We start from the raw sequence: 14,908 nt of genomic DNA on the forward strand, positions 1-14,908 counted from the left end.
TGGACAAACACAAATAAGACTGCAAGCACTGTCATGTCAGTAGACTCATCCAGCTGCAGTGAATACACATCACAAAATTGCAGTTGAGAAATTGGCTCTTTCTTCATGTTAGCAGCAAGGTGTTGAGTGTGACACGCAGCACGGCTTCCAGTTTTACTAGATGGCTTATCAGTCCTACACATCGCAACATTTTTTGCACAATTCTTGATGAGTTTTTCTGCAATTATATGTACTTATCTAGTGAGTGCAATATGGTAGGTAGCTCAGTTTGGCTAGATCTAAACTGCAGCGTTTTCTGCTTTTTTTTTTTTCGGAAGAAGCTTTTCCGCCAAAGATGGGGCCAAATAGCAGAAAAGCCTCCTCTTTTGATGGAGCTCTTATGCCTTGTGAAATGAGGTATACAGGACTCCCCAAAAGAGTGTGTTGGCTCTCCAGTGGGAAAAAAAGCAGAAGAGCAAATGCGTTCCCTGGACCTCTGGTATCCCGCAAAACTCCCGTAGTCTAGACATAGCCAGAGTAGGATGCTTCTGTTGCAATTTTGTTGTCCAATTTAGTGATTTTTTTTTCCATCACTGAGAGTTTACTATTTGAAAGTTCATCAAGCTTTCATTTGAAAACACTTATGCCTTTGTCTTTGTGTTCAGAATTATTTGTTTCTAAATGCCTTCATAGTTTAGCAGGTATCAGAGAACTATTGGAAAGTATTTTGTTGAACACTATGTGCTGTGCATCAGGAACATCTTTATTTCCAGTGCAAGTAAATCCAAAAGACAAACAACTCTCATCATACTTGCGTTTCTTGTTGCATGCTGCTAATCTGGTAGATGAGTGTGGATTTCCTCTTTGACAGCTCTCTTTCTGATTTTTCAGTCTGATTGTCCTTTTTTTCGTGTTCTGATATTGTTTGTTTGCTCTAGTTAAAGTCTGATTGTTAGAAGCCAGAGTTTCTTTTTTTAGTCACTTAGCCATGGAGAATGATGGATGTGAATGGTGGTCTGTGATGTATTGCAAAACATTGAAAGAAAACAGTGTGAAGACCACTATATTGTAGCAGGCTTTGGTTGGAAGAAAGTGGAAAATAAATGTCGTCTTAAATCTTTGACTTGTGAAAAGCTAGACCAAGTGCTTGAAGCATCTAATATGTGTTATCAGGCCTACAACCTTGATATATGGTACTGAAGTGCACCTTTATCTATGTCAGTTATAGTCTGTGTTTCGTTGAGCTACATATAGTTTTAGAGTTCCCCTTTCCCCCATTTCATGTTGCAGTGTCAAGCTTATTTATTGAATATTGCCACAATAATTCTAAATATAATAGGTAATTTAAAAAAATATATTTTCAATTTTTATCAAAAAACATCATTCCATTACAACTGTTATGAATATTTTCTTGTGGAGCCCCAGGGCGCCACGGAGCTGTTTGGGAAACCCTGGTGTAATCTGATATATGTACTAGACATGGAATTTCATCCAGTAATTCCCACAATTTGGGGTTGAACTACAGTATATCTTTTAAAAAGACATCCTGCCTGGGTTTAAAGAATTCAGATTATGGAGAATTGATGACACAGTAGGTAAATTGATCAATACTTAATTAATCTCAATTAGAAGTGTGTGCTTTAATAGCAGACTTTTTTCTGCTTGATAAAACAGCCCTCTGTCAGAATTTTTTCCCTAGTTCTTATAGATTATAACTCACCCTCAGTTATTTTTTACAATATTTCAGTGTTGGACAGAATACTTCACTACACATTTATAGACTACAGAGCCATTGGGAGCAGCCCTTCCCTCCCCCCGAGATAGTGATCTTTAATTTTTCCAACTTCTCACTTACAGTTATATAAAAATGTTAACATGTTGAAGCACCCAGATAATAAAAAATGTAAATAATACTGCTCATGTACAAGGGCAGTCTCAGTAAAGAAACTTACTGGAGTTCTAAGTGGCGGCATTTAAAAGAATAATAGTTGGGTGCTGTAACATTAACATCATGGTCAGATTGTGACACCTTTACTCATTGATTTCAGTAGGGCTTTTGCCCGAATAAATCTTGATTAAAGATTTCATGATTTTGTCTGTGGTGAATGAGGATGGTGCATTTTTATTGTGCATTTAAGTGGGGCATTACAAGGAGTGGGGAAAAACCCTCTCACTGATAATAACGAGGTTCTTCCCTTATAATGCTTGGCTTGCAGGGGTTTCCAGGAGGCCAAATCAATTTTTGTAGATTCCTCTTGCAGTTTTGTGGCTCCTTAGTTCACTGTTTGATGCATGGATGTGAGAGTTATCATGGAGCCAAGTTGCCAGAGCTTCCTTTGCTGATGTCTACTCACATTCCAGTGAATTTGATTAGACAAATTTTCTTGTACCTGGGAAGGGAGAGAGTGGCAGCAAAAAAAAATTATTGCAGCCTCAACGCTACATTAGCTTTTTGAGCAGATTAATGACAAGGCTGAAGTGTGGTCATGTTTACCCCTTATTCTTACACTGTGCATAGATTCCTAGGTTCTGTGGAGATTTCTCTGCAGATTCAGAGATGGGTGCCACAAACCGAATCCCCCACCCTCTCCTGTTCAGGGAACAGGATGGTGCCACCAACTGAATCCCCCACCCTCTCTGGCAAACAAAGTTGAAGATCTGTGAATGGAGGCTTTCCATGTTTTTTACATCACTACATTCCTTGGTATCATTTACATCCTCCCTTGTGTGTGCAGCTCCCTCTCAAGTTAGTACGTACAGTAGGTTTCATTAAGATGCTGTTATTCACCCTCTTTCTGGTCCTTACTGAAGATGTCAGATAAGGCTGGTACTTTCAGCAGTCCTCCTAATGCCTAGTACTAAACTCCTGCCCCTTAGCTTGTGATATATCACTGCTTATTTTTACCATTTGTCTGAAATTCTTCAGCCAGTTTTCAGTCCACATTACATTTTTTATATCCAGATTCTAGTTAATTTTTCAAATAAGATACTTTAGCAAAACACAGCTATCATTTTTCTTTTCTTCTACTAGCTTCTGTAAATCTATCCCACAAAAAGCTGTCATGTATGTTTGGCATGATTTGTTGTTTATACATGCAAGATGTGTAATTAAGTAGCACGTAAAACCAAGAGTATTTCTTGTCCTGAATATTGAAAATAGGCATTGATTAATTTGACAAATTACATATCCTTTTTTTGCAGTGAGCTACTGTAAGCAATTTCATTCTGAGAATTCAGACTTGGCATAGTCTGCCTCCACAAAGAATGTCTATTATGTCTTGCTTGGGGGGGTTTTGTTTGTTTTTTTGGGGGGGTTTGTTTTTAAGTAGGACAAATTGTTGTAAAGGAGTAGAAATCTGTATTTTGCAATAGCATAATGTCCTTTTTTATAAACAAGTACGCACTGAGTGCAGTTTTCCCTGAGTGTGTGACCACATAGGGCCAAATTAAAAAATACACAATTATGTTGAAGTCAGTGAGAGACTAGGATTGAGTTTGCTCCTACTATGTGAGTTTTGAATTACTGTTTAAAGATTACCAGTTAATGATGATAGTTGTAATATTGATTTCAGTGGGAGTTGTAGCTGCATATGACAGGCTGAAATTGGTTCATGGTTTCATTTGTAAATTTTCCAGGTGAAGAAATGCCTGGGCTGAATTTTTCACCCAAAGGCAGAATTGTAGGGCCAGCTCTTCAGCCATATCATTGATTTTAATGGAGTTTTTTATTTTCACCAGTGGAGAATTTGGTGTATATTAACAGAAGAACTACCATAATGAGTCAAACTTGGGGGGAGTGTGCAGAATAGAGCAGTTTTGGGGAGTTCCAATCCTATCTTCTCCTCCTGGGTTCTGGCAATCAAAGATTTAAGATCACCCCAATCATGGGATTGTATTCCTGGCCATCTTGGTTAATAGCCGGTGATAGACCAAGCCTCCTTTAAGTTAAATAGTGCTTTATCAACCCCGGTTATACTTTTGGCCATTCTGTGGCAATGAGTTCCACAAGTTAATTGTGCTTTGTAGGAATGTTTGTGATGGAATCATTACTGTGAATGTTCCAACTTTGAAAAATAATGTTGCATTAACATAGGTTTTTCCATTTAAACATGCATGTGCATGCCTGTGTGTATGTATTTGTATAGGTAGATATATGGTTATTTAAATAACCATTTAAAAATGGAGTAGAGTAGAACATATTGGACAGCTCCTGTTTTCTCTTTCCTACAGATTTCCTGTTCCTCAAGTCCAACAGTAACATCAAGTTCTGGTAGCTGTAGCTCATTATCATCTATTGGACCTCTTTGTAGGCAAAGATCATTAGCAAATGGTGCTTTGTGTTCTGAGTTTAGCCCATCAGGTGTTTTTTCACCAAATTCTTGCTACCCAAAAGCACCAGGTTTTGAACGAGAGGATCAGGTATGTAAATATTAGAATTTAAAATAAAATTTTGGGGGAGATACAATTAGAGTCTACTGGAATTCTTTCTTTTGTTTCCCTCAACTCTCTAAATTTCATTTTGATTTCTTAACCTACTTCCTCAGCACTTTGAGATGGCATTATTGCTAATGCATGCTATAGATCTTAGTAATGTGTTGTATAAAATTGTGAAAATGTTTAAAGAGCACAATTCCTGATGTAAAAGCAAAAATATTTTCCCAACCTGTTTTGTCTTTAAAACACACCTACATAGATTTTCAAATATATTCAGTTGGAGTAATTTTGGCTTTTTAAAATATTTATTATAGATTTTAGACGGAAGTGCAATTGCTAGCATAGTCAATAACAGAAAAGGAATGCTTCCATTTACAAAGTCCTCAGTGGTTAACAGATTACCATACATGTGTTAGATGCAGTGAAAGCACATGTTTTATGTAGAAATTTATCATGTACTCAATGTACTGTTTGATTTATTATACCATTAGATTAATGCACAAATTTCCTTAAGTCTTTAAAATATTCAGTTAGTGTCTTTTACTTAAGAATTTCCTCCCAAACTACAAAGGACTCATTTTTGCTACAAAATATTACCCATTAGAGGTTTAATCATGCTCCATTTAAAATCAATGGGAAGATACCCATTGACATCAGTAGATGTCTAGATTGGCTCTACCACAACTAGTCACAGAATTTAAGGCCAGAAGGGATCACCCAGTCTAACCATCTGTATATCACAGGTCAACAATACCCAGATTCTAAACCCAACAACCAAAATTCTACCAAAATATTATACCCCTGAAAAGACTCGATTATTATGTGCCACAAGCAGAGAATAGGAAGAACTGAGGTGCACCAATGCCTTACACTCCCACAGTGACAGGGAAATGATTGAGGTATACCAAGAAAATCTGGGAAGTAACCTGTAGCCACATGCTGCAAAGGAAGGTTAAAAAAAAAACCTTCATGGTCAGTGCCAGTTTGACTTGAGGGGAAATTCCTTCCCTAGCCCACATGCAGTGATCTATTAGACTCTGACAGAAGAGCAAGAATGAGCCAAGCACCTGCAAGAATGGTTGTGTCAGTGTCCCAACCCTCCCTTTCTGATTTCCCATCTTCAGCCATAGCCATTCTTGATGCTCTGGGCAAAAGAGAGTTAAAAAAAAAATCTGAGAGCAAGGAGGAGAGTGGAAATCCTTTCCTGACTCTTACAGGTGGTTGGCTGCAACTTGAAGTATGAGGTTTTTGGGAATATAAGATGTAAATTGGAAATGAATCCCAGGGCTGTTCCCTGCCAACATTGTATCATTGAAGTATGCATTGTTGTGATGTCCTTGGACCAGCTTATTTAAAAAGATGCTTTGTTTCTTACACGAAACATTGTTATTGGCAGTGGGAAAAGTTATAACAAAGGAAATGTCATTGTTGACAGCAGGCTATCTAGCTGTATAGCTCTCATTTATTATATACAGGCAGTCCCCGGGTTACATGGATCTGACTTACATCGGATCCCTACTTACAAACGGGGTGAGGCAACCCCGCACTAGCTGCTTCCCCCCAGCAGACCAGGGAGACGCGAAGCTAGCACGCCCCCCCCCCCCCCCAGCAGACCAGGGAGACGCGAAGCTATTGCGCCCCCCCTCCCCCCAGCAGACCAGGGAGACGCGGAACGGCTTTTCTCAGCAGACACCTCAGCTTGAGAATAAAGGACTGAGGGATGTGAGGTGTGGGAGAATAAAACTGAGCTCTGGAGAAATGTTTGGCTAGAGTTTCCCCTACAATATGTACCAGGTCCAACTTACATACAAATTCAACTTAAGAACAAACCTACAGTCCCTATCTTGTACGTAACCCAGGGACTGCCTGTACACATCAAAAAACCCACTCTCCAGCACCCAAATCCACTTGATTATATGTTAAACCTGTCTATTATATATTTTAGAGAGTTTCTCTGTCTGTGTGTGTCTGATCAAGAAATTGTAAATGGTAAGAGCTGGGGTTTGGTTATGTCAGGAAAACAGGATGTGCCTGGAATGGGATTGCTTCTCAGAAAACCAACAGAGAAGAAACACAATCACCAGATCAAGTATATAGTTCTCAGTATTGACATAACTGAATTAATTGTGAAAGAGACTGAACCAAGATGAGCCAGAAACATATGATGAACCTGGAATAGGATTGCTTCTCAATAAACATTACAGAAAAGAGATAAAACATTGAAATTTGGAGTAGTGCTGTGTTTTGGCACAACTAAATCAATGCTTAAGGTTTGAAAACTAGACAACAATGTTTTTGGAAACTAAATTGACTATAGCTCATTGTTGTTAAAACATAGCGAGTGATAATAATTCATAGGGGATGAAGACAAAAAATGGAATTCCCATTTAAAATTTTTACAAAAAAAATTAGAGAGAAATTTTAACTATCCCTCTTATAAAGGAATCCAACATAAAAATTAACTTCATAAAAATAACGTATTTTAAAAAAATATCATTTAAATAAAACATGTACATTTTTCTTTTATTTTCCAAAAATCCCCAACCCCTTCATTGAGTTAAGGACCAGAGCAATGCTGAGTAAATCTGCTAGTAATAAATACAGGGTATTCCTGTCATTTGCTTTATTCAGATTTGTGATGTCTACTGTACTTTGACTACTATACTAGTCTTTATACTTTGAATTAATAAATAGCGTTAGCGTGCCTTCTGCTTTCCCACACCATCTCTTCACTTACAAATCTAGACCAACACTGTCATTCGCCAGAAAAGTCACTTGCTCAGCTTTGTTTATACTAAACAGTGCTTCGTCAGTTCTGTTCATTTGAGTTCCCTCTGGTTACTACTTCATCTCTCCTACATCAGACATCTACCTCTATCCTCCATTGCTCTACCTTGCCATTCTTTCAGCTTTAATCCATCAGAATATATAGAATGGGGGATCCTATCCTGGGAAGTTGTGATTAACAATTCAAGAAGGATGTTGTAAATTAGAGAGGAATCAGAGAAATAACCATAAATTGATAAGGGATTAGAAAACATATCTTACAGTGGGAGATTCAGAGTTCAATCTATCTAATTTAACAAAGAGAAGGTTAACAGGTGATTTGATAAAATCTTTTAAGTATAAATATCTACCGAGGGTGCAAATAAATTTAACAATATTCTCTTCAGTCTAGCAGAGAAAGATACAACACAATTTAATGTCTGGAAGTTGAAGCTAGACAAAATCAGACAGTAAGTGATTGAACACTGGAACAGTTTTCCAAGGGGGGTTATGTATGCTCCATTACTATTTTTAATTCAGAATTGGTTGTTTTTCTAAAAATGATGTTTTAGGAATTATTTTGGTGAAGTTATGACCTGTGTTACACAGGAGATCATAAAGATGATCACAGTGGTTCTGTCTGGCCTTGCAATCTACAACTTTGCTTTTGCTTATTCGATTCCTCCCATCTCTTCTATTGACTCACATCCTTTTACCGCTCTAGTGTGAGACTGTCCAAGTCTTCAGTTGCTTAACACCTATTGCTGGGCTTCATAATTTGTCTGCAAGAAGTCTGTGACAATATGGACTTCTTTGTGGTTATGAAACTGTTTTCATATTTTTGCTTCCAATGGATAGTGCTGTCTCATAAGGTTCTTTTCAGTGATCAGACGTTGATTTACTGACCACACATGGTATAATCCTTTTACTTTATTAACTAGTTCCATGAAGACCACTTAACTTGCAAAATCAACTCTGTGTAATATACTCTATGTAACTCTATGTAATATATGCATATGATAACATTGTTAAGATTGTGATGGCAAAATTAAATAGGCTGCAGCCAAAATGTTTTCAGCTCACTTACAAAGCTGTTGTTTTGTTAAATCTGTTTCCTTAAACAAACACAGAAGAAAAAATAGAAGGAGAAGAGGTGGTCATCTTTAGATGAGCGAGATGTCAGGGTGTGACGGCGCGTTGGGGTTTTCCCGTCTCCTGCACCCCCGTAATTTCACGGACAGACTCCACCAGCCAGTAGAATAGAGGGAGTTTATTGCTTCTCCAGGATACAGCGCAGATGTCATCTGGTTACAGGAACTGGGGCTAGGAGGCCTCAGTTCCTCCCCTTGAGATGGGGGGTGGCTGGCCCCTACAATCCCAGCCCCCTCCCTAGCTCCTTCTCCCCTGCTTCCCAGACCGAAACTAACCCACTCTCCCCCAGCCAGGGGCGGCATTCCATCTTCCTTTGTTTCTCTCCCTGGGGGTAGCTGGTCGGACAGGTTGAGAGACCCTTTTTGCATAATGACTCGTCCTCTGCCCTGCTCAGCCAGCAGAGTTCACCCACAGCCCACTGCCCCAGCATAGCAACCAGCAAGGTACCCCCACTACGTCACACAAGGTTATTAAAGCAGGCCATTCTTAGCCAAGCACAACTTTCTTGTCTATTGCTATTCAGCCAAGCTGGAGGCCAAAAAGTTGGAGGCCAATCTGTTTGACAGGTGAAGTTTCAAATATTCTGTTCCATCACAGGACTTAACTCTTTATGTAGGTTTGAAATGGCAGTGTTGTGATCAGTTTGTTCCAGATAGTAGGACATAGCTGCTGACAGCCAAGCACTAAGTATTTATAATACATTGATATTTGACTAAGGGTTTTTTTTTTCCAGGTGAAACAGAAAAGCTTGCCAGCCGACAATTATCAGAAAATAAATGAACAAGACAGTAAGCAGGTATTGTCAGTAAAAGCATTATATATGTGTCCCTTTTTGTTGCTTATGTATCTAGCACCAAAGATGTGTCTGGAATTAGTACAGTCTAAAATGAGTACTGTAGATGAAGGGCACAGAGTGCTTGAGGAGGAAAACTGAGGCACTGTGATCAAGAATACATGTCTCAAAGGCTACACAGGTTTTGATTTGGTTGCTTTGTCCTTTAAAATTATGGGACTGTTTAATTTTGTGAGACTTCTTGAGGAAGTGGGATTTGAGAGGGAGGAGACATGAAATGAATGAGACGTTTGGGCAGAATACAGAAATTGTTATGAGATCAACAGGAGAGAACTGCAGGTAATTAAGGAGAGACAACTAGATTATTGAGGATCTTGGAGGTGGTGAGTACAAAATCCATAATTTGTTTTTATAATTTGTTGATATGATCTACAGACAGTGAAGGGATTTTCAGATAGTAATGCATTGCTTATGTAAGATAGAGGATTTGCACAAAACAGTTTTGGAACAGATAAGTGTGGAGAAGGTATATTTAAGCAAAAAACAGGGTCTAGACAAGAGCCCTGGTGATAAGGGAGAAGAATGGGCAAATTTTCGAGTTATTGTGGGGCTAAACCCATCTGGAATTAGAGATAGTATTGAATCTGTATGAGTGTTGAAAATTCAGCCAACTTTCACATATGTGGAAATAGAAGGCTGATGGAGTCACTGACAGATGTGGATATAGGAGAGTGTAGAAGGAGGATTTTGAATGGAAGAGGAGGTTGCTACTTCTGAACAATCTGAATTTCTGCTAGTAGGAGAGGGAAGCATCCAGGTGAAAATGTGAGAGCTCAGGTGGAAAAATTAATAAGTGTCCTAAGAGTAGGGATGTAAATACCCCTTAAAACAGTTAACCAGTTAAACAGTTAAAATTATATAATTTAACTGGTTAAAAAGACTGGTGCAGAGCAGCAGTGGCTGGGGTCCTGTGGCGGGGGGTTCTCCTGCCCGAGAGCTACTGCTGCAGCAAGGGTCCTGCCAGCCAGGCCCTGCCATGGGCTGGGTGTGTGTACACTCTGGCCGTGCCCACCCTTCCAATTAACCAGTTACTAGGTAAGCATGCTGAGTAACCAGTAACCTTTTACTTCCCTACCTAAAAATAAAAAAAATTAAGGGTAAATATCTGGAGAACAGCAGCTGAGACCAGGAGGGGCCACTTAAACACCAAAGAAGGGGTCATGAAGTGGTAGAAGAATGAGAAGAGCACATAGTCTAAAACGGGTGGGATACCTGTGGCCCCTGGCTTGCCTGGATCTGGGCCCTGAGGCTCAGCACACCCACCCCCTCCCCCGAGTGTTGGAGAGTCTGCACTGGCACTCCAGTCCCTCTGCTATCCCACCATGGGGTTAGAGCACACAAAATCTACTAACCTAGGGGTCAGCAGCCCCCAACCCAAAAAAGATTTCCCCACTCCTGGTCTAATGCCAAGATCAAGAAGGATGAGAACAGAAAAGAAGCTTTGGAGACTGGACAGTTGGGCATTTTGGCACCTGATGAACTTAGCAAAAACGTGTAAGTGAGAACATAAGAGCAGCCAGACTGGGTCAGACCAAAGGTCCATCTAGTATCCTATCTAGAAATGTTAAATATCGGTTAATTGAATAGTTGATTAACCTCATCAATTCTTACTGGTTACTCGACTATTCTATAGTCACCAGGGGTGGGGCCGGCAGCCAGTGCACTCGGGCCCCTCACCTGAGGAGCCCCCTGTCACTCCAGCTGCTGCCTCTGTATCAGAGGCAGCAGAGCAGGGTACCAGGGAGAAGCTGGTCCACGAGAGGATCCAGTTTAAAAAACAGTTCCTCTCATTGACCAACTGCCTGTTGTCCCGCGCTGCTGCCTCTGATACAGGCATTAAGATGAAAGTGGACAGAGGTTTAAGCTTTAAGAGAAGGGAGTTCTTTCAAGGAGATGGGTAGGGAAGGCAATAATTGGTAACTGAAGAGGCTGGATAGAATAATGTTTGTTTAAATGTAGCTGGGAACATGCAAGAGGGTGAGTGGAAGGATGAGGGGGAGGAGGTCAGGTGACTGGATCTGATAGCAACAAGAATGGAGATTGAGCTAGACACTAGGAGCGAGTGACACTTCACTCAGGGCTGAAGTGGAAAAGAGAAACTCACTATAGGGAACTAAGGCTACACAGTGCTATTTTTCCTCTACACATTAATCTGAGAGACTCTGGGCAGCAAAGAGGAGAAGCTGAGCAAGAGACTGAGAGGAAAGAGTCCAAAGTGTCAAGTGCCTATGGTTGTAAGAGTGAGGATTTGACCAAGAAGGAAGAAGTAACTTTGTTTGGCAAGGAATATGATTGTGCTGACTGAGGAGAGGAACAAACTGGCATGGTCTCTGGAATTTCTCCAGAGATATCCATTAGTGGAGGAGTGAGGTAAGGCTGAGAGTCAGAAAGAGGAGCAAGAGTTAATTATGGATGGAAGTATGTAATTGTTAATGGAGAGCCTGGACTCAGCTGAGAAGAGTGTTTGAAATATCCTTCTGGGTGTGAGAAGTGACTTTCAGGTGTGTTTTATAGTCACATTTTCTACGCATGTATAATCTAGAATGTTTGGTAGTTAGGTTAACTCTAATCATGTGTCAATTACAATTTTCCTCATGAGACATCTTTACACGATAGGCACTAATTTTAATGGGTGTTTTTTGTTTGCAGTGTATAATAACTGCAAACACAATTATGGAATATAGAGAAATAGAAATATTTACCTCGTTCTTAACATTCTTTTTTTTTTTTTTAGTTTTTAAAAATAATGTAACCACCTTGTAAATACAACAGGAAAAACTCTGTTCTGTTCAGATTATTTTCTACAGTTGGGGAACTTGAGTTCTTCTTCAAGTAATTGCTCATGTCCATTCCATGTAGGTATGCATGCGCAGTGTGCATGTGTCATCGGAAATGTTTCCCTTAGCAGTACCCGTTGGGCCACCAGGGGAACCCCCTGGAGTGGTGCCACTATACTGGCCAGTATATACCGCAGCTGGCCCTCCACTCTCTCCATTCCTTTTTGCCACTCATGATGGTCATTGCTCTTGCTCTGCAAGCACCCTTTAGCAGTTCACCTAGTGTTAGAGTTCTTTGTTAAAATTTCAGTTTATTGTTCTTACTAGCTTCTTAAGTAGCTGTTAAATATTTCATCATGTGCTAAAGATTCAGCAGGGCATGCCTGGGCCTCAAGGCTTCAAGCCCTGGGAGAAGTCCCAGAGGCCTATGCCCTGCAGAGACGCTCATTTTGCCTGCCTTACGTGCCTCAGTGAGGCCCATTTGTCCGAAGCCTGTAAAATCTGTAAGGCTTTCAAGCCGCACACAAAGCAAGAGAAAGAATCGCGGTTGAAGATTATACTTGTGAAGGTGGCTTTGTGCCTGGCATTGGCAACCGACCCAGCAGGGCCAGCCCAAGCCATTTGCGCACCCTGGGCCCATGATGCATGCGCGGCCCCGCCCCCAGGTGCCCGGCACATGCGTGGCGCCGGCACATGCGTGGCACTGCCCCCACCCAGCCTGGCAGCCCTGCGCAGCGCCCCCTATAATGGGGTGCCCCGGGCAGTAGCCCGCCTGGCCTGTACCTTGGGTTGGCTCTGTGACCCAGCTTTGGCAACTCAGAGTTCACTGGCCTTAGTGTGGGAGGCATCAGGCCATTCATGCACCTCCCCAGCACGGCGTAAACCTCAGCACCGGTCTCAGTTTCCGGTGACCCAGAAGAAGAGGAGGTCTAGGAGGGGTAGGTCACCTCCAAGACACATGTCCTCCTTGCACCCTCACATGGGGCACACTGCACCATCGAGTGCCATGCCCGGACCATCGTGGCCAGGCAAACATCAAACTAATCCATGATGAGACACTATCCTAGCGTGGGACTTCCTGGAGCCCTCTACTCTGGAGACTTTCGAGGCAGCTGGAGACTTGATCAAACTGTCCTCTTCCCCCACCTTTGTACCGGCACCGGCCCCAGCCAAGGATTGTGACCTGGGTTGGCACCAATCAATGGTCTGGGCACCCAGTAGCCCGGGCCCAGAAGCAAGAGGTCATCCTTTCTGCAGCCCAGTACTGGGTGCGGCACTGCCCACAGCCTCAGCACTCGTGGCAGCCTCAACCCTGGCCCACGCCTTGGTATGGCACCGGTACAAGGTCCTCAGGTGGTACCGAGTGCGGCACCAAGCTCTACAGCTGCCGGCCCTTCCCCAGTGGGCTAACTAGCACTGGCACCAGCCATGCCTCACCCTTCTCCCCAGCATTGGGGCAAGCCGAAGTCGATGGCCCAGCACGCCCCAACTGGGAGATCACCGGCTGCAACTGCCTCTGCTCCACCCTGGTCAACCTCGGAGTACTCGATCAAATCAGAGGCAGAGTCGGGATGGTCACCTGGATCCAGGTCCCGGCACCGCACCCCTTTTGGCCTTTCCACATCCCCCATGGTCTTCACGAAGTGCATGGCGGTTGTTGCCGCCTCTCTGAGGGTATGTCTACACTACCCTCCTAGTTCGAACTAGGAGGGTAATGTATGCATACCGCACTTGCTAATGAAGCCCGGGATTTGAATTTCCTGGGCTTCATTAGCATAAGCGGGGAGCCGCCATTTTTAAATCCCCGCTGCTTCGAACCCCGTGTAGCGCGGCTACACGGGGCTCGAACTAGGTAGTTCGGACTAGGGTGCCTATTCCGAACTACCGGTACACCTCGTTTCACGAGGAGTAACAGTAGTTCGGAATAGGCACCTAGTCCGAACTACCTAGTTCGAGCCCCGTGTAGCCGCGCTACACGGGGTTCGAAGCAGCGGGGATTTAAAAATGGCGGCTCCCCGCTTATGCTAATGAAGCCCGGGAAATTCAAATCCCGGGCTTCATTAGCAAGTGCGGTATGCATACATTACCCCGCTAGTTCGAACTAGGAGGGTAGTGTAGACATACCCTGAGAGAGCTTTCCCAGCATTACATAGGAATTCTGTAGCAAAGGAATTGGATTCTATCCATTCTTCAGGGAGACATTCAACTACATTATACCTTGACTTTAGCAAAGCTTTTGATATGGGCGGTAAGGTGGATAGAAAGCTGGCTAGATTGTTGGGCTCAACATGTAGTGATTAATGGCAGCCGGTATCAAGTGGAGTGCCCCTCGGGTTGGTCCTGGGCCTGGTTTTGTTGAACATCTTCATTAATGATCTGGATAATAGGATGGATTGTACCCTCAGAAAGTTTGTGGATAACACTAAGCTGGGGGAGAGGTAGCTAAGTTAGAGGGTAGGGATAGGGTCCAGAGTGACCTAGAACATACTGGAGGATTAGGCCAAAAGAAACCTGATGAGGTTCCACATGGACAAGTACAGAATGCTGCACTTAGGAATAGAAGAAACCTAGGCACTTCTATAGGCTGGGGACTGACTGGCTAAATGGCAGTTGTGCAGAAAAGGACCTGAGGATTGCAGTGGATGCCAAGTTGGATATGGGTCAACAGTGTGCCCTTGTTGCCAAAGGGCTAAAGGCATTTTGGGCTGCATTAGCAGGAACATTGCCAACAGATCAAGGGAAGTGATAATTCCCCTCTATTCAGCATCCAATTTTAGGCCCCCAACTACATAAAGGGAGGTAGACAAATTGGACAGAGTCCAGCAGAGAGCAACACAAATTTTTAGGGGGATAGGGCACATGACTTGTGAGGATAGGCTGAAGGAACTGGGCTTATTTAATCTGCAGATGAGAAAAATGAGGGGGAGGGTGATAGCTCAGTGGTTTG

At 42.3% G+C, this 14,908-nt stretch overlaps 1 protein-coding gene across 9 annotated transcripts in view; it reads left to right on the forward strand.

The window, feature by feature from the left end:
* UNKL (unk like zinc finger) overlaps nt 1-14,908 on the forward strand; it is a 151,340-nt gene that overhangs the window by 91,638 nt on the left and 44,794 nt on the right. For 6 of the 9 annotated variants that reach the window (XM_075899982.1, XM_075899983.1, XM_075899985.1 and 3 more), the window contains 2 exons: nt 4,210-4,398; nt 9,065-9,127. In XM_075899982.1, coding sequence (XP_075756097.1) covers nt 4,210-4,398; nt 9,065-9,127 — 252 coding nt within the window. The remainder of the gene's footprint in view (nt 1-4,209; nt 4,399-9,064; nt 9,128-14,908) is intronic. The other 3 variants (XM_075899984.1, XM_075899990.1, XM_075899989.1) reach the window with 1 other exon arrangement.

Source organism: Pelodiscus sinensis, chromosome 16 (assembly GCF_049634645.1).
Source record: "Pelodiscus sinensis isolate JC-2024 chromosome 16, ASM4963464v1, whole genome shotgun sequence".
In the NCBI taxonomy this organism is placed as follows: Eukaryota; Metazoa; Chordata; order Testudines; family Trionychidae; genus Pelodiscus; species Pelodiscus sinensis.